Source organism: Triturus cristatus, chromosome 11 (assembly GCF_964204655.1).
Source record: "Triturus cristatus chromosome 11, aTriCri1.1, whole genome shotgun sequence".
Taxonomy (NCBI): domain Eukaryota; kingdom Metazoa; phylum Chordata; class Amphibia; order Caudata; family Salamandridae; genus Triturus; species Triturus cristatus.
Window position 1 is genome coordinate 964300755 of NC_140594.1, and position 27409 is coordinate 964328163.

At 48.1% G+C, this 27409-nt stretch overlaps 1 protein-coding gene across 15 annotated transcripts in view; it reads left to right on the top strand.

Moving 5' to 3' along the window:
- The window catches only part of TRIP12 (thyroid hormone receptor interactor 12), a 1120962-nt gene that overhangs the window by 765218 nt on the left and 328335 nt on the right, over nucleotides 1-27409 (top strand). For 11 of the 15 annotated variants that reach the window (XM_085634980.1, XM_085634991.1, XM_085634979.1 and 8 more), the window contains one exon: nucleotides 10261-10433. In XM_085634980.1, the coding sequence (XP_085491106.1) occupies nucleotides 10261-10433 (173 nt within the window). The remainder of the gene's footprint in view (nucleotides 1-10260; nucleotides 10434-27409) is intronic. The other 4 variants (XM_085634985.1, XM_085634987.1, XM_085634986.1 and 1 more) reach the window with 1 other exon arrangement.

The window sequence follows — 27409 nt, forward strand, 5'->3', positions numbered from 1 at the left end:
GTGCTGCCATTTAAGAGTACATGGTGCTGAGGGCTCGTCAAACACAAACTCCACAGCACCATAATGACAACACTGAAGACTGAGAAGTTTGGTATCAAACTTCGCAGCACATTAAACCCACACTGATGCCAGTGTGGGATTTAATGTACCAAGCACCCCAGAGGCCATCTTAGAGATGCCCCCTTAAACCTAACCTACAATCCACGTCTGCTCTGAGGCTGCCTAGGCTGCCACACAGCAGACATGTTGCTGGACCCCTGGGTGGGAGAGCCCCTCCTCTCCTGGGCCTGCAACAATGCACATCCTGGGTGAGGTGCTAAATCTCCTCCCCCAGGATGGGCAGGGGGAAGCTTCAAAGGCATGCCGCCTCTGTGAGCTTCCCCAGGCCACTGCAACCCCCCACTCTGGCGGGAAGCTTGGCTGGAAACCCCAAATAAGGACAGGGGAAGTGCCAGCCTGCTTCACCTCGCCACCCCTCAGGTGGGGGAGGCGAGGTGAAGCACATCTCCGGGCTCTCGCCATCTTGAAGATGGAAGCCCTACCCTATCAGGACTAGGCTACTGCCCCCCTCCCACAGGAGAGAGGTAGGATAAGGGGTGTACCCACCCCAGGACAGGGACCCATTGGTCCCTGCCGTTCACCTACCTGTAACGCCCCTAAATCTAGTATTTAGGGGCACCCTGAACCTTCCTTCCCCAGATTCCAAAATACAAAGAAGAGCAAGAAGAAAGAAGACCTGCCCTGCAGCTGCTAAGAAGAGGAAGACACCAACTGCTTTGGCCCCAGCCCTACCGGCCTGTCGACCCTCGAACCTGCTCCTGCTCCAACCCGGCATCTCTTGTGGCCAGCAACCTCACAAACCCCGAAGGACCTGGCTACCTTTTGGCTCTAAGCCCCTGGGACTCCCATGAGTAGAGGCTCTACTCAAAACATACCTCTAATCCCTGGCAGCAGCCCAGAACCGCGAACCCAGCACACTCTGCACCAGCCAAGCCTGGCCAGTGCCGGAGTGAACAAAGACCCTGAGGACGACCCCACGGCGACTGTGACCCCGAGTCCGGCACCCAAGGACCTCCCTCGACACTCCTGAAGGAGCCTGCACCCTCAGAACAAGGTGCCCCCCCTACCGCTATCAACAGAGGGTAAGATTTCCCGACACCAAAAGGCACCCCTGCACGCCGCCCCCTGTGCCCAATCCCGGGGTACCTACCTATCCTCCAACTACCCAACTTACCTCTCGAAGTGGTGGTGGCACCTGAAGAATCCTTGTCCCCGAGCTTGTAGTCTTTTTCTAAACCGGAGATTTCCCATTGAAATCAATTGAGCGCCCGAAGGCTCAAAAGCACCCTGCACCCAGCCGCCCGAGTGGCCCTGGCAGTGCAACCTCTACACCTACCTACTTCCCCACTTGCCCCGAGTAAGTGACCAGGAGCCCAGCTCCCACAGCCGCGTGGCTTGCTAGTCAGCAGCCACCAACCAAGGCCCCCCTATCCCTCATAGTATAACATTGGGCCTAACTCTCTCTGCACCCGGCCGCCCTAGAGTCGCTGAGGGTGAACCAACTGTACCTACCTGACCCTGGGGGACCCCTGAGTCTATGCCCAGAACCTCAACTCTGCCAGTCGAGTACTTACCCTTAAACCGATAACTCTATTTTCCTCATAGGGTAACATTGACTCGCTTTTTCCTGAAATTTCTTCTAAGTGTGGACTTCTCAAATCTTAAAATATTCCCCAAAAATCAGCTGAGTAACGAAAATGAAAATACTCACCTGCTCTTAGGTGAGCTCCCAGTGCTGGATCTTGGTGCCCAGCACTGACTCTGAAAAATACTTACAACTGTACTTACCAGTAACCCAATTTTCTCTCATAGGAAATCATTGACTGTTTTTCTGTGAAATTTCTTCTAAGTGTCAATTTCTGCAATCTTTAAATATTCTTTAAAAATCATATAATATCTGAAAACGTAATTACTTACCTGTTTTGGATAAAGGTCCCAGTACTGAGTCTAGGCACCCAGTACTGGATTACAAAAGTAACGAGAACATACTGTTCCTGCAACTTGAATTTTCTTCCATAGGGAATCATTGACTGTTTTCTTTGAAATATTTTCAAAGTGTCAACTTTTAAAATAGCTAAATATTGTTTAAAAATCATCACAGTAATTAAGTTGACTATCATCACTTGATTCTAAGTACTGACCCAGGACTGAATCTAGGATCCAGTCCTGGAACTCCAAAAGTAATCCTAAAAAGTAATCTGTTGCAAATAACTTGAAATTTCCATTGAGCTCAATGCATTGTTGTGTTTAAAATAGAGTTGCCTATTGCAACCACTTGTAACTGTTTACAAAAGTCAATTGCATATTGCAAAAGTATTTATATAAAGCATCTCATTCTGAGAAAGTATATTTTAAATCCAGTTGTTGGTTCTAAAATAAAACAAGCATATATTTTTTTATATATATAAACCATTGGCCTAGAGTTCAGTTATTGAGTGTGTGAGACCATTTGCTAACTGAGTGTGTACAACAAATGCTTTACACTGTCCTCTGATACTGCCCTACTGCTCGACCAAGCTACCACTTTAGAGAGTAAGGTTATATCTTACTTTAACCTCTGTCAACCCTGAGGGACTGTGGACTCTGTGCACCCTGTACCTATTATGGAACAGTATATACAGAGCCACTTTCTCACATTATTTGAAACTGACAGTGTACAATTAAACAAAAAGTGCAATCTCACAATCCAGATTTAGGAATCAGTGTGTATAGACCATTAGCGACCATTGCTGAAGCTTGGATATATTCACAGACTAAGTACCAACCTATTGGTACGCAATTATTCACACATGACATCACAATTGCACTTCACATTGAACATACATACTGACATTTAAAAAAAGAAAACAAACAGTAAATGATCACATCTAAAGGCATAGGACGCCAATTTTCAGTAGGTGCAAACCGGATTGGGTTAAACAACAATGTGTTACACAGGAGATTGCCATGAGATTATGCATACAGGGCCTATTGTCAACAAACATTGCGGAGTGTGAACACCTGTCTGGTGATCTCCTCGTATTCGTTTAATCCTCTTGCTACAGTATCAAAGCGATGTATCCATCTACACTCGCGTAGGCTCAGAAATCTACCAAAATCCCCTCCCCTGGGTTTTCGGTGTACCTTCTCTATTACTAACCAACATAGGCTCTCCGGTGTGTGTCCAAATGATGTAAAATGTTCCACGAGGGGTGCTCCCTGTACCTGGCACCGTATAAGACTGCAGTGTTGCAGGATACAGGACTTTACTTTTTGTATAGTTTGTCTTATATATACAAAAGCACATGGACAGGAAATGGTGTAGATTACCCTCCTGAAGTTACAGTTAGTGTGATCTTGAAGTGTGTTTGTAGTTGTTGTGTGTGTAAGAATGGACCTGGGCACTGTAGGGGTACAGGGCTCATGGACCTGTACCCTCACCACTGGCATAGGGCACCCAGCTAGAGGGGTGACTGATCTATGCCAGGGCAGTGGGTTGTAGGCATGGCACACAGTGATGTGTGCTATGTCGACTCTTTACTTTGTTCTGCACCAAAACACACAGCCTGCAAAGGGGGTGTGTGTGTGTGTGTGTGTGTGTGTGTGTGTGTGTAGATACAGGGCCTCTAAGGGTGGCACAATAAGTACTGCAGCCCTTGGAGGTCATCCCTGGTCACAGTGCCCTGGGTACCTGTGGTACCATTTACCAGGGGCTGACCTGTGGCCAGAGATGCCAATTGGGTTAGTTTTGGGGAAAGAAAACAGGCCCTGGAAACCTGATTGGCAGGGACTCGGGGCACACCAAGAAAAAGTGCATCAGTAGTCTGGCAAAAAGTGTGTGTGGGGTGGGGGTTACTGTAACAGAAAACCACTTTCCTACAAGTGGGACCTGAAGTTCCAGTAAGCGCAGCATCCGGGGAATCTTTACAATGTCGTCCAGATCTTGGAGGGGACTGCTCTACAACTTCAGTGGTGGCAAACAAACCAAACTTGGGTCAGAGGCAGATCCCATTCCCCTTCCCAAACCAGACCTCACAGTGGTGGCATATGCGTCACTCCTAGGATGGGGCAGACATTTCGGAGAGCCATCTGGTCTCCGGCGGAGTGTGGGCTCCATATCAACCTGCTGGAGCTCTGGGTGATTAGTCTTGCACTCAAGGCATTCCTTCCCTCCATCAAAGAGAAGGTGGTGCAGGTGTTAACAGACAACACCACCACCATGTGGTACTGCAACAATCAGGGCAGGGTGATGTAGTGGATCCTATGTCAAGAGGCTCTTAGTCTCTGGACATGGTTGAACATCAGGGCATGTCCCTAGTGGTTCAACACCTGGCAGGTTCTCTGAACGCCAGGGCAGTCTAACTCAGCCGCCGGTGCCTGGTGGATCACAAATGGCATCTTCACTTGGAGGTGGTGCAAGGTCTCTTTTAGTGGTGGGGAGAGCCTTGGTTAGATCTGTTTGCCACCTAAGAGAACACGCAATGTCAGCAATCCGGTGCGTTGGAATTTCTAAGGTGGCACTCGCTTGGAGGCGGTTTTCGTCGCGAGTGGAACTGCAACCTCCTGTATGCCTGTCTGCCTGTACCACTTTTGCCCAGAGTGCTGAAGATCAAGCGTGACCAGACCCAAGTCATCCTTGTGGCTGAGGACTGGCTGCGAAGAGTCTGCTACCCAGAGCTCTTGAGCATGGCCATCGATCCTCAGATCAGACTGCCTCTTCGGGAGGAACCTCTGTCGCAGCAGCAGGGGACGGTCCTCCACCCGAACCTGTCCAGCCTCCACCTCCTTGTGTGGAGATTGAGCGGCAACAATTAACAGCTTTTGACCTTCCTCCTAAAGCCTGTAATGCTATCTTGGCAGCCGGTCGTCCCTCCAAGACTGTATACGCCTGCAGATGGAACAAGCTTGTGGCATGGTGCACAGCAAGGCTGTGGATCCCCTTTCTGCACCTCTTTTGGTGGTTCTCTTGTATATACGTTCTTTGGACCAGCAGTGCTCTGCCCAGGGCACTCTTAAAGGCTACTTTTCGGCTAGATCTGCTTTTCTTTGCCTTCTTGATCAGCCTTCTCTTTCCAAAGGGCATTACTTACCGCTTTCCTCCTTCTCTGTTCATAATGCCCGAATGGGACTTGAACCTCGTCTTGACCTATCTTATTTGCACTCCCTTTTAGCCTCTTCACAACTGTCCTCTCAGGTTCCTCACTCTGAAGACCGCTTTCCTTGTTGCCATCACCTCTGGTTGTAGAGTGTGAGCTTCAAGCTTTATCTTCCAAACCTTCTTTTCTTGCTGTTCATCCAGATAAAGTAGTCCTTCGCACAAGGCCCTATTTTCTTCCCAAAGAGGTTACCTCTTTCCATATTGGACTGACCATCACTTGGCCCATCTTCTTCCCACCACCGCACCCTTCCAAGGAGGAGGGGGAGGAGAGACTCCATTATCTGGACGCAAAACATGCGCTGTCCTATCTCTACCGCACAAAAGAATTCCGGGTGGACGATCAACTCTTTGTTGGAAATGTGGGGCCAAGAAAGGTCGGGATGTGCAAATACTCACCATCTCTTGATGGGTTGTCCTGTGCATTAAATTCTGCTACTCCTTGGTGATCAAGTGTGCATCTCTGCACACCTTCACCAAACATTGCCTGGACAGCTAGGCCTGGAGAGACGGCTACTTTGGCCGCTCTGTTCTCCAGTACTTTCTGGTGTGAACTTGGTTTGCAGACCCACCTCCGGGGTTGGCATTGCTGAGGTATCTATTCTAAAAGTAAGGAATCTATAACTATATCTCTTTCAGATGAACAAGATACTTGCCTTTGGTAAGGATGTATCTGTTAGAGACATATGTAGTTATAGATTCTTTACCGCCCCACCCATGCAAATTGACTTCTAGGGATGGGGACTCCCTTCCAGGGCCCAAGTTATGTGCACCAGTGGTCAGCGTCTTGCATGGCTCTGCACTTCTGGTGTGGAAAATCCTGTCAGAACTGACCTCAGCGCGCAGGGGCGGCGTCTACCGAACGTCATCCCGGCGAACACGGCGCAGACGACTGACGCGGAGTCGACTGCCAGGGGTATTGCCAAAGAGAAAAATCTCCATATCCAGTCTGACGTCTGGGGTTAATTCTAAAGGTAAGGAATCTATAACTTCATATGTCTCTTACATATGCATCGTTACTGAAGGTAAGTAACTTGTTCATTAAAGCACTTCAAGTTGACAACGTTGCAAGACATCATTCTGCTGCTCTCTTCACAGAAGATCTCATGGCGACCCTCAATCTGAAAAATTCCTACTTCCATATGCCAATTCACTTTGCACACCATTGCTTCGTCAGGTTTGTGATAAATGAACAACATCACCATTTCAAATAAAAGCAACTGGCAGGTCATTGCTGTCATTGTTGGTCTGGGATAGGACCGCTCGTATCCCTTGTTCAGAGGTATTGTTCTGCACTATGAACTGCTTAGAATAATCTAGTGCTATCAGAATGGGTGCTGATAACTTTGCTTCCTTCAGAGTGTCAAACGCCTTTTGACTGCTCACTGTCCAGTTTACTTCTTTGACATTTTCCAGTTTATCTTCTGTGGCGTCTTCTTGGAGGTAAGTGTTGTAAGGGGTGGCAATATGGTCCAATACCCCTTCACAAACCTCCTGCAGCACCAAGTCAAGCCAAGGAATGCCCTGACTTGAGTGTTGGTGGTTGGAGCTACCCAGTCCAGGATGGCCTGGATCTTGGGTTGGAAGGGTTGAACTTGATCACCACCTACAAGGTGTCCCTAGTATACAACAGAGCCCTGCCCTCTCTGGCACTTGCTTGCCTTGATAGTGAGGCCTGCATTCTGCAGGGCCTCAAGGACCTTTTCAAGGTGGATCAGGTGTATCCTGCCAAGTGGAGCTATGGACAGCAATGTCATCAAGATATGCTGTACTAAATGGCATGACAGTAAGTTGGTAATGTCCATTGGGGGTCGAGAATCTGGAGTGTGGAATTCCTATAGCCCGACGCTCAGGACATATCATTTGTGTCAAGGACAACACGTTTTCATGTTTATTTTGTCCTTGGGACAAGTAGGCCAAACCCCCTGCAGCACAATCCCTTTGGCTGCCAGATTACAGTACCACATTATGGATCAGGGAAGCACATTGTCTGCAGTTAAGGCCATATGTGTCCATCTGTTAATGCTTTTCGAGCTTGTATTTCTGGTTAATAGAAATCATTTATTATTAGGGTGAGTGTTGTAAGGAAATGTGAGTTCAGACTGCACTACTGTTAGTGGTTCCAGTTTAAAAACGTTTACAAACGTTTGCAAAGTTTAACTATAGGAGACTGTATAAATCTTCCAGGATGCTCTCTGATTAGATGCAAATATATGCAAATGCTTGAAAGCAGGATTTATTATTCTTTGCTTTCAAAATAAAAACTTTATTTAAAAATGCAACTAGAAACAAAGCACCACATGCATCATTACTGGAAATAGCGATTGCCTAATTGCAATTCTCTGCGAATCACAATTAGGTAATCACTATTCCTAATGTATGAAACTCCATGAGTTTCATTTAGTGATTCCTAGTGGGTTGCAAATCGACCTACCTCATGAATTCTAATGACGTTGGTCGTAATTTGCGACCCATTAGGAATTGCTTAAAATCACTGGTATGTTGGCCTGCTTGGGTCAGCAGACCACCATTTCAGTGATTGCTTTTAAATAAAGGGTTTTGTTTAAAAAAGAAAAATTTGATGGTTCTTTTTCATTTTTTAAGAGCAGGCATTGGTCCTTGGGATCCCCTGCCTGCTCTGAATTTTTTTTTTTTTTAAATGGTACCATTACCAAAGGGGATTGGACCCCTTGCTTTCCATTTGCGAATGGGTTACCACCTACTTGAAATAGGTGCTAAAGTGCAAATGTTTTTCAACCGCATTTCGGTCGCAAAACTTTTACATACTGCTGCAATTTGATATTAGGAAGGGAAGCCCTAACACCCCTTCCTAATTCCAAGCCGATATGTATTTGCAGTTCCAAATTGCGATTTGGTAACATGTTACCAAATCAAAAAGTGGAATTCATTCATACCAAAATAAATTTTTCCGGTCGCAAACTGCCACATTTTGTGAATCGGACTGTTTGCGACCAGTAAAATACATGATACATATGCCCCAAAAAGTTTTGCTAAACTACTGTGAAATTTTAAGTAACATTTCTTTGAAGCATCATTTGGTAAAATGTGTTGATGCATGTTAGTATTCCTTAATAAATACACTGAATTTCCATTATGTGTTTTTTTATGTAACTAGTTTCAACAAAAGTATAGGTAAAATAGCATTGAAAATGCAAAAAGGTATGACATTGATGGACAGCCTTTTGGTTTTGTCAATGCACATCTTGTTTTGATATGATTTTTGTACAACTTTATTGTTGTGGGAGCTGCCGTGTCCTCATCATTATAACAAACATTGGCAAAAGCAGAAAAATATTTGGTCTCAAAAATCACACTTTGCCGCAGTAGTTTCTGGCATCGAATAAAACTACTTTGCATGCTGATATGTTCCTTGTGAAAGAGCAGAATGCTGTCACAGTGAAGCCAGTCGGAAGATAGAGAGAGAAAGAATGTTAATAAAACCAAAAGATCTTGGGTAACACCAGACCTAAATAGGGGCCCAATTCTTAAAAAAGTCACAAAATTGCAGCCATTGTATAAGTCCTTGCATTAGTGCAGATTTACAACTTTCATAAATGCACAAGAATTACAGGAGGAGGTCAGGAAATCATACTCCTGGAAAAAAATTGTGAACTTCATTTTAGCCCTAGCAAAAAATGCATGTACAGATTTGCTCATACGATTATCTGTTGAGCAGTAGCAAGTTCAGTTTCCCCCCCAACCACTTTTTTCCCTGCAATCATGTAAAAAGACTTACTTCTGCCCTTGTCAGGAGTACATTTCCAGCCTTTCTCAGTTTGGTAATATATTTGAGACTATCTGATGAAAACACACAAAACATGCTAGTATGTTTCCACAGACTCAAAAGGGCACTCCAACCATGGGGAACTATTGCTTACCACTACCTCCAGCCCCAGTATGTAGAGCGGCGAAAAGGTGTAAAAATAAGTGAATTGCTAGTATTCAAACCCTACTATGGTATGAGCTCTGGCATAATCATAAAGGCTATTATCAGAACTCCTATATAACGAGATTGCTGCCATAACTTGCATCCGTACTGCATGGCAACTAAGGGCCAAGTGGATTTGTGAAGCAACCTGTCCCATGGACAAGTAGATATTTTATTAAATTTCACCGAAAAAACACACACACTCACTCACTCCCTCTTCACTCACATTTTTCTTCTCCTCACTACAGAATGGGGCAGCTGGTCAGCCCACTTTAGCCATTGGCTGACTACACTGTGAGTGACTGCATTCTGCTCTTTCACAAGGATCACATCTGCACTCAAAGTAGTTCCTTTTATGCTAGAGACTGCAATGACATGTTTTTTAAGTCAAAACTACTTTTTCTTTTCGTAATCAAAAGCAAGGACTGGCAAAGCTAAAAGTCTGGCAGCCAATGACTGACCTATTGTCTTTGGCAGTGCTAGTTTATAAAGGATTAGAAATTTCACTAGACTGTGTAGAACCTGCTTTTGTTTCTGTTTGACTGCTTAAAGGAGCTAAGGTAATAACTTTCTTGCTGCCCCTTGAAAACAAAGGACATATATCTCCTCACCATCAGTCTTTGTAACCAAGATGCGTGGAAGCTGTTTTACTTTTTCCATCCTATGTTGGCACTACATGAAAGTATTTCTCACCAGTCTGGGTGCTGGGAACTCCACCGTTTCTGAAAACTGGTATCATTTACCTCAGTTGTAAACAAACAACACACACAGCATCAGTTTGTCGACAAGTAGGTGTCAACCATGAAGGTATTTACACTTCAGCATTCTAAGTAACATTATAGACCACTCAGACTTGGCTCCTTTTGCCTATGTCACTTGGAACCGCTTGGCAAAAATTACATCTTAGAGATCTATAATGAGCAACTCTAATATTGTGTATCAGCCCAATAGTTTGTGTTCCCAATGGCCATTTATGATGCCGATAAATGTGTAATATGTTATATATCTGTAAAACTGACTCAGGAATATTTAATGTTAATTAAGAGTTGTCATATGTATGTGAATTGATTTATTCCATTTCTCTTCCGATAGAAACGTTTTAATGTATTATCTTGAGCTTTTCTCTTAACAGAGGCTCCCAAGCATTGAAATTTTTCAACACCCATCAATTGAAATGCCAGTTGCAGCGACATCCAGATTGTACGAATGTCAAACAGTGGAAAGGAGGGCCTGTTAAAATTGATCCTTTGGCTTTGGTCCAGGCGATTGAACGATACCTTGTAGTAAGAGGTAATTGTAATTTCATGTAAATTGTAATTTAGTTTTATTTGTGAATATCTGTTGAAAATTGTGGTTTTAAATACATTTTTGTTGAATCCTCTGTATAGAAAAGTCTTTCTTTAAACAGTTTTACTTTAATTTGTGTTTTTAAATTGGTTATTCTTCTCTTTCACAGTTGCACAATAAACTTGAGACTACGTATAACAAAACTGCCTTGCTTTATAAAATGCACTATGTGCATAGAAACAGATGTAATTAGTGGACAAGAGAAAATGGGTCTGGATTTACTTTCAAACTGAATTGACACACAATCATCACCTAGAAAGTCCAGCAAGACTATATAGTGACACCAATATATTTATATTTAAAAAAAAAAAATAATAGCAAATGTTACTTTCGGAATTCTTTGCAATTGGATGTCCAAAAATATAATTGCAATTCCGTTTTACTCAGCATAGACACTGCAGTCTGTTATCATGAGTATAACAAAGTTGGTATTTTTAGCCTGGGTAAGACTTCAATGAAAGTCGGCTAATCAATAATGTTACACATGGGTGAGGCACAAACTCTAAACTTGAGATATTTGATCAATGTGAACACTATTTAACAGTAATAATGTTTGTACCATGTGATACTGTAGACTCACATGCTCTATGTACTTCTGCCATCCAGTGTTGGGCTCAGACGTTTGCAAGCAGTTTTTATTTTATTTAAACAAGGCTTTTGACTAATGAGGTACACAGACTGCTCTGTTAGCTGGCAATGTGCATGGGCATCAACTCCATGGTATATTGATTTTTTTTCTGCCATCTAGTTTGGACGTGTACCGATTGGGCTCTGTTCGTCAACTTGCAGTGTGTTCCATTAGATCTAACCTGTTTTCGGCTTCAGCGGATGAAACTCCACTCAGCACAGTTTTCCAGACCTCATTCCACAGAAGTCAATCTTCGATTGACACCGAACTACCAGGTCCCCTGCCGCTCCTTGGGGCTTGGCGCCACTCACCATGGGGACTTGGCTGCGGAGAATGCACGCACAGTAATGCAAAGGATGCCATTCTAGTACTGACTCCAGTGCCACTTGAAATTCCTGTGGACGGACCACCACCAGTTGTGCAACTTCTGCCTGTCCCCCAATGATTCAAAAATCAATAGGGGAGTGGATCACTAGTCCCAAGGAACCAGGGTGTGCACGGACAGTATAAGGTACTGTAAAAAACCCTCAATCACGTTGTACTGGGATCGATGTTAGCGGTATATCTTCGTTCTCCGCTTCGTTATATGTAACGTGACAGCATCATCATTGGGTTTTGCTGTAATGCTTTCTCCACCTGGAGAACATACCACTGGTTATGTTGGTAGTGATCGTAGATAGAAAAAAGGGGGGGAGAGTGAGTCTTAGTGAAGTGATTTGTGGTGAAAAGGTTATACTTTAAAAGCCCACAGAGCCAGTAAAGACATTTTTAATCGTACTGGATGTTGGGGGATTCGTAGGTCTTTGGTGTGCACTCAGGGGTGAGTTAGGACCCTGTGCATTCTAAAAAAGTGTCCATAAAAAGGTCGACATGTTTCAGCCCTTCTTCTGCCCCGAAGGGTCAGGCGGGCTTTCTTCAGGACCTGGGTGGTGAAAGACTTGTATGTTCACAATGTCTTTATAGTGAGAAGAATTGGGTTAGATAGTCCCAGAAAGTAACCGTTCGATTGAACCTGTTTCCCTTGGTTGCGGGCAACAGCGGGTCTTGTTAGGGCGGTCGCATGCGCTCTCTTCGGCGCCGAACTTCGGTTCTGTGCTGACTCTACCCTTTGTGACCCGGTACCGAGGGTAGAGTCAGCACAGAACCGAAGTTCGGCGCCGAAGAGAGCGCCTGCGACCGCCCTAACAAGACCCGCTGTTGCCCGCAACCAAGGGAAACCGGTTCAATCGAACGGTTACTTTCTGGGACTATCTAACCCAATTCTTCTCACTATAAAGACATTGTGAACATACAAGTCTTTCACCACCCAGGTCCTGAAGAAAGCCCGCCTGACCCTTCGGGGCAGAAGAAGGGCTGAAACATGTCGACCTTTTTATGGACACTTTTTTAGAATGCACAGGGTCCTAACTCACCCCTGAGTGCACACCAAAGACCTACGAATCCCCCAACATCCAGTACGATTAAAAATTTCTTTACTGGCTCTGTGGGCTTTTAAAGTATAACCTTTTCACCACAAATCACTTCACTAAGACTCACTCTCCCCCCCTTTTTTCTATCTACGATCACTACCAACATAACCAGTGGTATGTTCTCCAGGTGGAGAAAGCATTACAGCAAAACCCAATGATGATGCTGTCACGTTACATATAACGAAGCGGAGAACGAAGATATACCGCTAACATCGATCCCAGTACAACGTGATTGAGGGTTTTTTACAGTACCTTATACTGTCCGTGCACACCCTGGTTCCTTGGGACTAGTGATCCACTCCCCTATTGATTTTTGAATACTTGAGACAAGGAAGTAGAGTGGATCAGAAGCTCTTCCTTCTCCCTCCTGATTGATTATCATCATATTATGTCCCCCAATGATGCCACGTGCACAGGCCTGCCTCACCTTTTGATCAAAGAAAGCACTTTGCTACTGATGCAAGAGGAGGTGGGCACATGAGATTATGCAGAGACAGTAATCTGGATTCTTCCCTCGACATCTTTGGGTAACATGCCATTGAGGAAGATGAAGAAGCCGGCCCATCTGGGGCACAGCCTTTCAGCGGTCACCCAGCCTGGAGTTGGCCTCTGACTCTGAGGAGGAACAGGAGGCTCCTGGTGTCTCGCAGCCACTGATGAAGACTTCAGCCGTCAGTATGGTTGGCACCAACCCACAAATCATGCTAGTACAATGACCTACCTCAAGGCGAGGCAGATCACTACCCCCAAATGGCTCGGGCATCGAGCTCAGTGACCAAAAAAAGCTTTCAAGGTTATCATCACCTTCTGGCCCTTGTTGGTACTGACCGAAACCATTGGAGCCAATGACTTATTTTTCGGCACAGACCTAGCTTGACCATTGAGCTAAAAAATACTGCACACGCCTATGGCCCATTGAAGCCAAGATACCCTTCCGTGCCAGCGCTGAAGCCCACATTGGCACCAAGACCCACTTCAGATGCCATCAACTTAAAGAGAACAATCGGCACAAAAACACCTTTCACATCTGGCTTGGAGGAGTCAGAGGAGCCCTTTTTCCTGTGTCTAAAAGAGTAGCAGGATGCTCTGCAGAAACATCTGTTTATTCACCCGCAGACAGACAAGATTTCCACAAAGCTGCATCTAAAATCGATAGAAACTTTGCCATGGAAGATATAGCTAGCCTTCGAGTAAGGAACTTGCTTTGGAGCCTCCACTAGCTCCCAAGCACAAGATATGTAAGCACAAGAGCACCAGTCCTTTTCAACCTCCTTCTCCCCGCCACCACCTGCACCACTGCCACATAAGTCCCTCCCCTTCCATACTCAACAAAGGTATCACCCCATTCCTCTTATGGAGAAGACACACTACTTCATCCTACTGACCTCTTCGATGCACTTCCTGAACCTGTGCCTACTGCTTACTATGGTGTCAATCCTGAGGTCATACAAAGGGTGCCCTCATATAAAAAGGTGGATTTGCACGTCCTCCGTGAAGACAATGACTTCTTGGTGGAGATACTATCCAAGACCCAGCGCACTGTGCCGTTCCTCCTCATGCATAAGGGTATGCTCAAATCTAAAAACCAAAGGAAATGATGGACGGAGTGTTGAACATTGCAAGCACTCACCCCCAGTCAACTGATCTGGGTTTAATCCATCACCGTTCTTTAGTCCACTCTGCCACCCCAGTTCAGACATGGCCATATGCAAATCAGTCTGACCCTGTGCCTCATGGGAACAGTCCAGCCCGAACTGCCAAGCCATGTCTTCCCTGGACCGGAAACAAGCTTCCTAGGACCAGTTTCTGGCATTTCAGCCGCTTCAGCCAGGCTTGCTTGAATCCAGTGGCAAAGTGAGCAAGGGACTCACGTCTGAGCATACCCTGCCAACTTATGGCAAACAAAGCAAAAACCAAAGGAAATGATGGACGGAGTGTTGAACATTGCAAGCACTCACCCCCAGTCAACTCATCTGGGTTTAATCCATCACCGTTCTTTAGCCCACTCTGCCACCCCAGTTCAGACATGCCCATATGCAAATCAGTCTGACCCTGTGCCTCATGGGAACAGTCCAGCCCGAACTGCCAAGCCATGTCTTCCCTGGACCGGAAACAAGCTTCCTAGGACCAGTTTCTGGCATTTCAGCCGTCTTCAGCCAGGCTTGCTTGAAGCACTCACCCCCAGTCAACTCATCTGGGTTTAATCCATCACCCTTCTTTAGCCCACTCTGCTCAAATCTACCACAGGCACTTTCAAAGAGCCTGTGAAAGCAAGGAGAGCAAACATGTAAGCCTTCCCCCAGCGACCCACACTAAACACGTGGTCATGTGCTCCTTACTCCTTCTTGGTCCAATCTGCACTAAAGCATACAAAGCCCAGGCCACAAATGTGCTCCCCCCTCCTCTAGATAAAGTGAGCAAGAAAATGGATGCAGCAGGGAAAATAGTGGTAGTTGTGTGGGAAGTCATATACTGGAGAATTGCCTACTCTGCTGGCCTCCTCTCTCGATATGACAGGGCACATTAGGATGAGAATCAAAACCTCATTATGCACCTCCCTGAGCACTATAGACCGATATGAGCAGTTGGCAGCATAACAGCAAACCATTTCCATCGCCACCATCGGCTGTGCCCTGGATGCGCTGACACCATGGCTCAAGGGATTAACACTAGCATCCTAGTGAGATGCCACACCTGTCTCTGTGTCTCTGGTGTTAAACTGAAAGTATAACCGAACCTTCTCAACCTGCCCTTCAAAGCTGAACCTCTCTTCAAAGCCTCTACAGTTCGCAGGGTGCCCAGATGCTGGAAAAGAAATTAAAATGACACGGACGACACCTTTCGGAGACAACAGTATAAGATGGGTAACAAGACCACCTCCCCAGATCCTCCTCCCTCCTATCACAGACAGCAACAGGCCTACACCATTAGTCACCTCGGGGCTACTTCAGAGGGGCATGTAGGGTTATCTCAGTGCAGAGTGTTTGGTCCCCACAGTAGCAGAACCACCACATCAACTACAGCTTTTGGCTGTATGCCTAGACCTGAAAGCTGTCCTACTGGTCATCCAAGGGAAAGTAGTCTTGGTCAGGACAAACACCATGACCCCTATGTGCTACTCACAAAAGCTGGGGAGCACCCACTCTCTTTTTCCTTGCTAGCTCAGACAACATGGTATTGGGAGCTCCACCATTGCATTCACTTGATGGCAAAGTACCTCCCAAGAGTGGACAATTGTTTGGCAGACCTGCTAAGCATGACACCTCAAGTCCACTAGTGGGAACACCGCATGAAGGTCCTTCTCCAGTACTTCCAGCATTGGGGCAGTCCTGACGTATACCCCTTCATCACCCCCAAGAACGCCAAATACCTAGACTTTACCTCGAGGTACCCACACACATGGTCCATGGACAATTAACATTGGACCAACTGCTCAGGGATCTTGGCTTGCCCTTTTCCATCTCTTCTGCTCCCTCCATTGGTTGTGTGGCAGATGTGGCAATCATCCCAGGCCCTCACCCTGGTGGCCCTCAACATGTCAGGTATCCCAGTTACTCAGGCCTACTTGAGATATGTCAGCCTCCTCGATAAGCTCCCCAACAGGCTGGACCTTCTCACCAGGAACCAAGGTCAGATTGGGCACCTAGATCCTAAGCAACTCACTCTAACAATCTGTCATCTCAGGTCCTAGGGTTAAGTTACCTGGGCCTCCCTCAGGAATGGATGGACATCCTTGGAGAGTCCTGTAGACTTAACACACATGCCCGCTATGCAGAGAAGTGGAACACTTTGTCCGCTACTGCATTGATAAGAAGTAAGACCCTCTACTCCTCAGTACAGATTAGTCTAGCTGCTATAGCCTCGTGCATGCAAAACAGAGAACCCTCTTCCGCATACCTTTTGATCAAGGCATTCATGGAAGACCTTAAAATGGTCATTACCCTATGAGTTCCTGCAGTACTAGTGTAGAACCTCTATATTGTCCTTAGCAGACTCATGGGACCCCCTTTTGAACCTTTACATTCCTGCCTGCTCCAGTGCCTCTCATGCAGGGTAATCTTGTATGTAATAACCTCTTTACAACACATATGCAAACCCTCTGCAAGAACCTTTCATCCAGGTCCACAAGGACAGAGTAGTGCTCAGAACAAGCTCTAATTTCCTTTCTAAGATGGTTTCCCTTTTCCACCTTAAGCAGACCATAGAGCTCACAGCCTCCTTCTACCCCAACCAGACTCTGTAGCAGAGAGAGCGGTTCATACTCTGGATGTTAAATGCATTCTCATGTACTACATGGATGGAATGGAACATTTAGTCAAAGCAGACCAGCTGTTTGTTGCCTTTGTGAAACCTTTCAAGGCTCAAACTATATCTAAAGCCGGAATTGCCAGATGGATAGTCAAGCATATCAAAAAGCAAAGAAAACCCTCCCACTCACCCCCGTGCGCATTCTAATGGCAAAGCTGTAACCAAAACCTTCTTAGGAAACATCTCCCTAATAGGCATATGTAACGTGGCTTCATGGTCTACTCCACTCCACTTGGTGTTCTAGTCCGATAATTGGCTATGGCTGGCCATTCTGTCTTAAAGACCTTGTTTTAGACATCTGCACCATCCTCACGCTAGCCCTCGCTTACAGAAGGGTAATGCTGTACAGTCTATGCAGAGAATGTTTGTCTGCAGCATCAAATGCTATGAACTGGAAATGGTCCTTAACCTGTAAGCATTTATTCATAGCATGTAGTGCTGTAGATTAAGATGCAGCCACGCCCTGCCAGGACATGTGTGGCTTTGATCACACATCTCTTTTCTGTTTATTATCTTTTGTTCTTTTCACATGTTCATCATATGTTCATTTAGCATACCATGCTACTCTCAGCCGCTGTGGTGAAAACGATCTAACATGAAGTTGAAGCAGTGTTGAGGCATCTTCCTTTTTTTAATAGGTCCTGAACTAACCCCAAACCGTTCCTTTTTCATGAGACTAAAACCTGTATTTAGAAGCTGAGAAACTTTCATTGCTCAATACGTCAAAGGATTCCTCATGAGCAGTGCTTCCCAAACATTTTAGAACCACAACCCAATCATCATCCCCTTTGGTATCTCCATATTTAGAACAAACTTTCACGACCCAGCTAGCTTTAATGGACATGATGCAAGTGGGTTTTTTTTTTTTTATGTATTTAAAGCATTGTTTGGTAGCAGACTGTTAATTACAGATACCACATTTTCCATTGAAATGTCAACAAAATTTCCACAGCGATAGTTTTACGATAAAACTATATTGCACAGATGAGATTGTGTGAAAATTGGGTGTCAGTGAATATTTATCAATTGACTTCTTTATTTGTAGCACAGCAAATGCAACTAGATAAATATAGAAATTAAAGGCAACTTTATTGCTTGAATTTTGCGAAACACCAAAAATCAATGACCGTCTCACCAGTGAGACGAGACCCACAGTTTGAGAAACACTGCTTAAAAGTATTGATTGCACCTGAACAGAACCAAGACACTTCTTAATCTTCAGAGGGCAAGAATCCATCTCATTGGTCGTATAAATGCCGACCAGCCAAGCCATATCTGTGACAGACGGTCGCCCGATTTTTCTCGTCGGCCCACTAATAAGAACAAATAATTAGTGCAATTGGCTCGCCTTTTTGGATAATTTTCCTGGTTGATTTAAGTCATCCTGCACCGGCCTCCCTTATCACAACTGTGATGCGTACTACCTGTCCCAGGGCGCTGTCAACAGGGCCGTTCAACGTCGGGCACCTGGAATAGGTTGCCCCCCCCCCCCCCCCCCCCCCCCCCCCTTCACCCCTGTCCTGAGAAAGACCCGCAAGTGGAGGTTAAAAGCAGCCCCTTGCGCCATAAGTCGAGTCGAATCTACCCTTTACCAAGGGCCTGTACCATACGACACTACCCCTTTCTTTTGAACAGATGATCTTTCTCTGCTACATCCCTTGAATTATTTAAAACCATTGACCAAATGAGATTTTTTGGACAGGCCACAAACAACTGGTGCTAATGTTATAACCAGTTGTGTATGACAAATCATTGTAATTTCTGTTGAATTATTCTCATTCTATGCCTTTTTTCAGTCTTCACCACACATGAGCACCCCCTTTTTCAGCTCCTTTCCTTTTGGAGCAACCTCGTGACGATTACATGTTTGGAAATGTCTCTACCTTCAATATTCGTACAATTAATAAAATAGACCATCTTTCCTATAATACAGTGGTTACCGTATTCTTTTCCCAAGGTGCATGATTGTATTTGTACTGGTTGCTAGATATATTGCTGCGTGTTTCGAATTATAAATATATTTTTTGCCTTAAATGCACGATTAAATGAGTCATAGGGCCGACTGTTGTTCAATATCGACCAGCTAAGGAGCCACACTTTTAACCATAGTCTTATCTGGGGCCGTATTACACATACTCACTGTTTGCGCCCTGCACACCTTTCAAAAGGCACGCTAGGTAGTAGCCAATGGGCTACTTACCTTAAGGGTGACTACACTACACCCTCTGTATGTCCACTACCTCTGGGGAGGGAGCAAACCCCTAACCCTATTGGCTCAAATCTTCCTCCACAATATGGAGGATTTTCAAAGGAGGGGGTCACTTCAGCTCAGGGCACCTTAAGGGTGGTCAGAGTGACAGGGTGTAGGAAGCTAGCTCTGTGTATATACTATACCAAAATGAGGTAGTGTGCACAGTCCAGTGGAACCCTAAAGGTAGGAAGAGGTGAAGTAGATAGCACCTCATTCTCTATTTGTGGTAGTGTGGGCGAGCAGTATGGCTTTATCAGAGGACAGCATTTGTTGTACACACTCAGTCAGTCAGCAAATGAATTCACACACTCAAACACTGAACTTCAGACCAATTGTTTTTGTATAAAAAATTTCTTTTAGTTATTTTATTTCCTAGAACCAATAAATCCGGGCACAGGTAAGTGATCAATACTTTGCAGTAAATACACAGTTGTAATACAGTTTGGATTGTAATTGTATATGCACTTTGTTTTGACTTATAATATTGTTACTGAGAAATGCAATGCTTTAATACAGTACATATACTTTGTATAGGATTTTTAGTAAAATTACAGGTAAGTTACTTTTGAGATTACTTTTCTTGCACAGTGCAGTATGCCTGGATACCGCACGGAGACATTTCCTGTAAACAAGTAAGTTAAAGCGTTGTTAGTTAGTACAATTTTAATGAATTTCTTTAGGTTTTCCATCTCCACACTTAAGAAACTTTTCATAGAAAGACAGTCAATGTTATCCTATGGAGGAAAATAGTGTTATCGGTTTAATGGGAAGTACTTTTTGTGGGAGTTAGTGTTCTGGGGTTAGACTCAAGCGTCCCCCAGGGTCAAGGATGCACTCTTGTTACACCCTCAGCGGCACTAGGGTAGCCGGGTGCAGAGTGCTGAGTCCAAATGTTATCCAATGGGGGATAGAGTGCCTCCAGTTGGTGGCTGCTGATGAGCAGGCCACTGGGTTGTGGGAGAAAAGCTCCTGGACTTAAGATCTGAAAGAAACACGTTAGTTAGATTCCTCACCTTAGAATATCCCCAGGCGTCAGACTGGATCCGGAAGATTTTTGTAGCAATACACCTTGGGCGTCGCTAGGCGTCGTCTGCGGCTCCGCGTCCGTCGTTGGCGTCGTGCACCGGAATGACGTCGTCGGAGTACTTAGACGCCGCACTCGCGCGCTGACGTCAGTTCTTCTTTTTTCCGCGCCAGTAAGCGCCGATCTGGGAGAGCTACCCCTTTAGTCATTTTTTGACTAAATATTTTGACTCTTTTTGGTCACTTTCTCGACTCTGGTGCCGGTAGGATGCCTGGTTTCAAGGCCTGCGACGACTGTCACCGACTGATGTCGGTGACCGATCATCACCGCCGGTGCCTGTACTGTTTGGGGCTCGACCACGATGCAGAGTCGTGTTCCGATTGTATGGCCCTGACCTCGAAAGCTAGGCGGTCCCGTAAGTTTCGCGAGCCGCACTCGACACCGTCGCTCGTCTGGCTCGAAGTCTTCGGGTAACTCGAAGCGCTCCAAGAAGTCCAAGAGGCGTCACCGCTCTTCGGACTCCCCTCGCCGGTCGGACTCGGCCGAGGGTCAGGGTGGTTCCACCCCCGCGGCTCCGCCGCGCACGTCCCCATACCCGCCGGTCCCTGGGACTGACGCGACGCCGGCGGAGGTCAGTGCCTTCCTCTCGGCCATGAGGAGCCTGGCCCCGCCGTCGACGCACGCTGGCGCGCCTTCGGGCCCCGCAGTCTCGACTGGGCGACCTTGCGCGCCGGAGGCTCCGGCCCAGACGCCGCTGGGCCCCCGTCGACGCCGGTCGACCTCGTCACGCCTCCTCTGCCGGCGTTGACACCGGTGCCTCCTCCGACGCCGACTCCGGTCGACGTCGATCCCCGGTTCAGCCCCTGTCCGGACCCGACGCCGCATCCGACGCCGCTAGAGACACATTTTGTCTATCGTCCGGCTCCGATCATTCCTCCTGTTTACCAGGAATCGGATGACGGGGGCGACTGGGAGGGGTCCGTGGACCCTTAGGCCCTTCAGGGCCAACTTTCTCAGGACTGGGCAGATGAACTGGGTGAGGCCAGTGGTTTGGATACCTCACCGGACACTGGATTCATCTCTCCTCCGACTGTGGCTTCGGAGGAGGGTGCAGCTTTTTCTGTGGTGCTGCGCAAGGCGGCCGCGGCCCTTGGGCTTGAGCTGCCTGCCGTGGCTGTGAGGACTAACATCCTCACTGAGGTGCTTCTGTCTGCAGCAAGTTCCACTGAACCTCTGCTGCAATTCAATGAGGCCCTCTGACGTTCTGCAGGGCACCTGGTCCAAGCCCTCCACAGTCCCTCCTGTGGATAGGAACGTTGCCAGGCGCCACCGCCCTGCTCCGGGCGACCCCGGTTTTCTGTCCCAACACCCTACCCCGAGAGTCTGGTTATCCAGGCCTCTACCTCCCAATCCTCCTTCCCGTCCGCTCCTCCGGACCGGGATTCCAAGAGACTGGAACAGTTCGGTAAGAAGCTGTTCTCCTCGCTCAGTTGGGGCCTGCGGTCTTTGAACACCGGTTGTCTCTTGGACCGTTATTCCCACTCTCTGTGGGATACGGTGGAGGACGTGCTGCCCCTGTGCCCGGAGGAGGCCCGGGCACAGCTTTCCTCAGCTCTGGCCGATGGGAGAGATGCAGCGCGCCATGCAATCCGATGTGGACTCGACACTACGGACTCGCTGGGTAGGGCGATTTCTACCACGGTGGCGCTTCGACGTCACGCCTGGCTGCGGTCCACGTCCTTTTCAGGGGATGTCCAGATTATTCTCATGGACATGCCTTTTGATGGCACTCGCCTATTTGGTGAGAAAGCGGACAGTGCGCTGGCTCGCTTCAAGGACTCCCGGGCTATGGCCAAGTCCTTGGGCCTCTCGGCCCCGCGGCCACAAACTTCCGCTTTTCGCTCCTTTCGTGGCCAAGGAAGGGGCACCTCCTCAAGTCCGCCTAGCCACTGGCCGTAGAACCAGCCTGCACGCCGTCGCGGACATGGTTTCCGCCGAGGCGGTACTGGAGGACAACGTGGTCAGTCCACATCCACCCCGGCAGCATCCGCCTCAAAGCCTTCCTAGTCCGAGCTTTCAGGCCCATTCCTCGCCAGTGGGCGGCAGGGTTCGCCATCACCTGCTCCACTGGCGTACCATTACTTCGGACAGGTGGGTGCTGCAAATTGTCCGAAGGGGCTGCTCCCTCCCCTTCGAGACGACCCCTCCAGCCATGCCACCGCAGCACCACCGTATCTCGGAGGATCATTGAATCTTCTGCAAGAGGAAGTTTTGGCCCTCTTGGCCAAAGAGGCCGTCAAGCGCGTTCCGAGCCCAGAAGTAGGTCGTGGTTGTTATTCCCACTACTTTCTGGTTCCCAAGAAGGGCAAAGGGGGCCTACGCCCTATCTTGGACCTCAGGAACGTCAATGCCTTCCTCCGGAAGGAACGGTTCAAAATGTTGACTTTGGCTCAGGTTCTAGCTGCCCTCGACCCTGGAGACTGGATGGTAGTGTTGGACTTGCAGGACGCCTATTTCCACATCCCCGTCCTGCCGGCCCACCGGCGTTACCTGCGGTTCACGGTGGGTCAGGAGCACTTTCAGTTCACCGTGCTCCCCTTCGGCCTTACCAGTGCCCCTCGGGTGTTCACGAAAGTGATGGCGGTGGTCGCAGCTCATCTGCGCAGATCAGGGGTTCCAGTCTTCCCCTATCTCGACGACTGGTTGTTGAAGGCGTGCTCGCCCCAGGCTGTCGTCTCCCACCTCCAGACTACGGCGGATCTCCTGCATTTGCTGGGGTTTTCCATCAACGTGCCGTAGTCACACCTGAGCCCCTCTCAGAAGCTCCTCTTCATCGGAGCGATTCTCGATTCGGCGCAGTTCCGGGTTTATCCACCGGAACATCGGGTCCGGGATATACAGGCCCTGATTCCCATCTTTCGGCCTCTATCCTGGGTTTCGGTCAGGCTAGTGTTGCGGCTTCTGGGGCTGATGGCCTCCTGCATCCTACTAGTGCATCACGCCAGGCGGCGCATGCGGGCTCTGCAGTGGGACCTGAAGTTTCAGTGGGCCCAGCATCACGGCAACCTGTCCGACCATGTCTTGATCTCGGAGGGCATTGCACAGCAGTTGCGGTGGTGGCTCACGGACCGCGATTGGGTCACGGGCAAGAGCCTCTCCCTACCCCTACCGGAGCATGTTGTAGTGACGGATGCGTCCCTCCTGGGATGGGGTGGCCATATGGGAGAGGCGGAGATCAGAGGCCTCTGGTCTCCGGCGGAGTCTCGCCTCCACATCAACTTGTTAGAGCTGAGAGCGATCCGACTTGCACTGAAAGCCTTCCTTCCCTCTGTCCCGGAGAAGTGTCGTGCAGGTGTTCACAGACAACACCACCGCCATGTGGTATTGCAACAAACAGGGCGGGGTGGGGTGGGGTCGTGGACCCTTTGCAGGAGGCCCTGCGCCTCTGGACATGGCTGGCACACCAGGGCATCACCCTGGTGGTTCAACATCTGGCGGGCTCTCTGAATGCCAGAGCAGACGAACTCAGCCGCCGGTGCATGATGGATCACGAATGGCGTTTGAACTCCGAGGTGGCGCAAGGTCTCTTTCAGCAGTGGGGAGAGCCTTGGTTAGATCTATTCGCCACTGACGAGAACGCGCAATGTCAGCAGTTCTGCGCGTTGGAATTTCCAAGGCGGCACTCGCTCGGCGACGCTTTTCGTCGCGAGTGGAGTTGCGGTCTGTTGTATGCCTTTCCGCCTATACCACTTCTGCCCAGAGTGCTGAAGAAGATCAGGCGCGACCGGGCCCAAGTCATCTTGGTGGCTCCGAATTGGGCACGAAGGTACTGGTATCCGAGCTACTCAGTATGTTGACCGATCCTCCGATACGTCTGCCCCTTCGGGAGGATCTTCTGTCGCAGCAGCAGGGGACGGTCCTCCACCCGAACCTGTCCAGCCTCCACCTCCATGCGTGGAGATTGAGCGGCGGCAGTTGATGCTATTTGACTTGCCTCCTGAAGTCTGTGATATCATTCTGGCAGCCAGGCGTCCCTCCACAAAGACGGTATGCGCCTGCCGGTGGAACAAGTTTGTGGCATGGTGCACAGCAAAGGCTGTGGATCCCCTTTCCACCCCTCTTTCTGAGGTTCTCCTCTTTCTTTTTTCCTTGGCCCAGCAGGGCTCTGCTCTGGGCACCTTGAAAGGTTATCTTGCTGCCATCTCTGCCTTCTTACGGCTTCCTGATCAGCCTTCTCTTTTCAAGTCCCCAGTAGTTTCACGCTTTCTAAAAGGCATTACTCACACGTTCCCTCCTGTCCCTTTCGTAATGCCTCAGTGGGACTTGAATCTTGTTCCCACATTTCTGATGTGCGCTCCCTTTGAGCCTCTTCACAATTGTCCTCTTCATCTTCTGACTCTTAAGACTGCTTTCCTGGTAGCCATCACCTCGGCTAGACGGGTGAGTGAGCTCCAGGCTCTATCGTCCAAGCCTCCTTTTCTATCTGTTCATCCGGACAAAGTTGTCCTTCGGCCTCGTCCTTCCTTTCTACCGAAAGTGGTGACCCCCTTTCATCTTGGGCAATCTGTCACCTTGCCCACCTTCTTTCCGCATCCTTCCAAGGAGGAAGAGCGGCTCCACCGTCTGAGCCCAAAACGTGCGCTCTCCTTTTATTTGGACCGCACGAAACAGTTCCGGGTGGACGACCAGCTTTTCGTTGGCTACGTGGGTGCTAAGAAGGGGAAAGCTGTGCACAAACGGACCATCTCCCGGTGGGTCGTTTTGTGTATAAAAACCTGTTATTCATTAGCGAAAAAGGACCCTCCTGTTGGGCTGCGAGCCCATTCTACTCGGGCTACAGCAGCTACTACTGCTTTGGGACGGGGAGTCCCTTTGCAGGACATCTGTCAGGCGGCGACGTGGGCTTCGCTGCACACTTTTGCCAGGCATTATTGCCTAGACAGCCAAGTACGGAGGGATGGCTTCTTTGGCCGTTCTATCCTCCAGGACTTTCCGGTGTGATCTTGGTTCGCAGACCCACCACCGGGGTTGTTATTGCTTGGGTATCTATTATAAGGTGAGGAATCTAACCAACGTGTTTCTTTCAGATGAACAAGTTACTTACCTTCGGTAACGATGTATCTGTAAGAAACATTAGTTAATTAGATTCCTCACCGACCCACCCATCCTCCCCGTTCTGCGAACCGACATCTAGGGTTAAGGCTATCCTTTTCACGGCCCTAGATTTTTTGGCACCAGTGTCGGTCTCTTGCATGGCTCTGCGTTCCTGGCGCGGAAAGCTATGTACAAGAACTGACGTCAGCGCGTGAGGGCGGCGTCTAAGTACTCCGACGTCATTCCGGTGCACGACGCCGACGACGGATGCGGAGCCGCAGACGACGCCTAGCGACGCGCAAGGGGTATTGCTACAAAAATCTTCCGGATCCAGTCTGACACCTGGGGATATTCTAAGGTGAGGAATCTAACTAATGTTTCTTACAGATACATCGTTACCGAAGGTAAGTAACTTGTTCTTTAGGGCAAATGGGGTTTTATGCCAGCACAGAAGATGCACCCTCAGCGGCACTGGGGCTGCCGGGTGCAGAGTGCTGTTTTGGCGTCAGAAGCCCTGTAGCTTTCAATAGGGAGTCTCCAGTTTGCAAAAGCACTGCAGGCTCGGGGACGAAGGTCTTCTGGGTGTGACCGCCACTTGGAGAGGTAAGTTGGGATCTTGGGGGTTGGTTGGGCACAGTCGGTCGGACCACCCAAGGCCGTGGGGCGTCAGGTGCAGGGGTGCCCTTTAGAGTCTGATCTTCTTACCAGCTCCTGGTCGCGGTTGGTGGGGTCCTTCCGGTTTGAGGCTGCAGGCATCGGCTGGAGGCTTGAGGCAGGTCAGAGATCACTGCATCCCGTGTCAGGAACGCCGGGGAGACCTCTTCGTGGTGTTGAGCCACTTGGGCCGTGGGTGTTTGGTGCAGAGTGGTGCAAACTCGTGGATCCTTGCGGAGCTGGAGTCTGTTATTTGAACAAATCCGGTGTTCGTGGGAGACAGTCTTTGGGAATTGAAGGCAGGCAGGTCCTCGGGGTTACTGGAGTTTGCTGGCTGCAGGACACGCCTGGATTTCGCTAGAGCAGGTTCGAGGTAGGGACAGGCCGGTAAGGCTGGTGCCAAGTCAGTGGGTGTCCTCCTCTTGTTAGGTTCAGCATGGCTGTTCGGTCCTTCTTCTTTTCTTCTTGCAGGTTGTTGTCTAGGGAGGCAAGGTTCAGGGGTGCACCTTAATACTAGATTTGGGGGCGTTACAGATAGGTAAAAAGGTTGGGACCAATGGGTCCCTTCCCTGGGGTAGGTACACCCCCTATTATGCCACCCTCCAAGCTGAAAGCAGCCACTCAGCCTGGACACTAGTGATAGGTCGTTTTTCAGTGGCCAGCTCTAAGATTCTCTTTGTGTGCATTTTTCGTTAAATCCTACACTGGCATCAGTGTGTGTTTAATGTGCTGAGAAGTTTGATACCAAACTTCCCAGTTTTCAGTGTAGCCATTATGGTGCTGTGCAGTTAGTAATGACAACCTCCCAGCACCATATACTCTTAATGGCAGCACTGCACTTACAATGTCTAAGACGTGGCTTAGACACTAAAGGGGTACAGGGCTCATGCACCTGTACCCTCACCACTGGTATAGTGCACTCAGCTAGAAGGGTGACTGACCTATGCCAGGGCAGTGGGTTGTAGGCATGGCACACATGGATGTGTGCCATGTCGACTCTTCACTTTGTTTTGCAGCAAAACATGCAGCCTGCAAAGGGAGTATGTGAATGTAAAGGGTACAGGGCCTCTAAGGGTGGCACAATAAGTGCTGCAGCCCTTAGAGGTATTCCCTGGTCACAGTGCCCTGGCTACCTGTGGTACCATTTAGGAGGGGCTTACCTGTGGCCAGATGCCAGTTGGGTTTTGTTTTCAATGCAGTTTCAGGGAAAGAACATTGTCCCTGTGCACCTGGTTGGCTGGAGCCCTATGCACACTCAGTCAAAGAACATCAGCAGTTCAGCAAAAATTGGGGGCAAATATGCAGAAAGATGGCACTTTCTTACACCCCTAAACCAATTCCAATTCAACTCGAGCTTTATTCGACAGTAAATGTCATAAAGGCTTATCACAATTAAACCATAAATCACAAGTTTTAAAAATTGATCAATACAATAAAATGTGTTATAAAAATGGGTTAAAACCTTGTACATATATTATTAATAGGAATTGA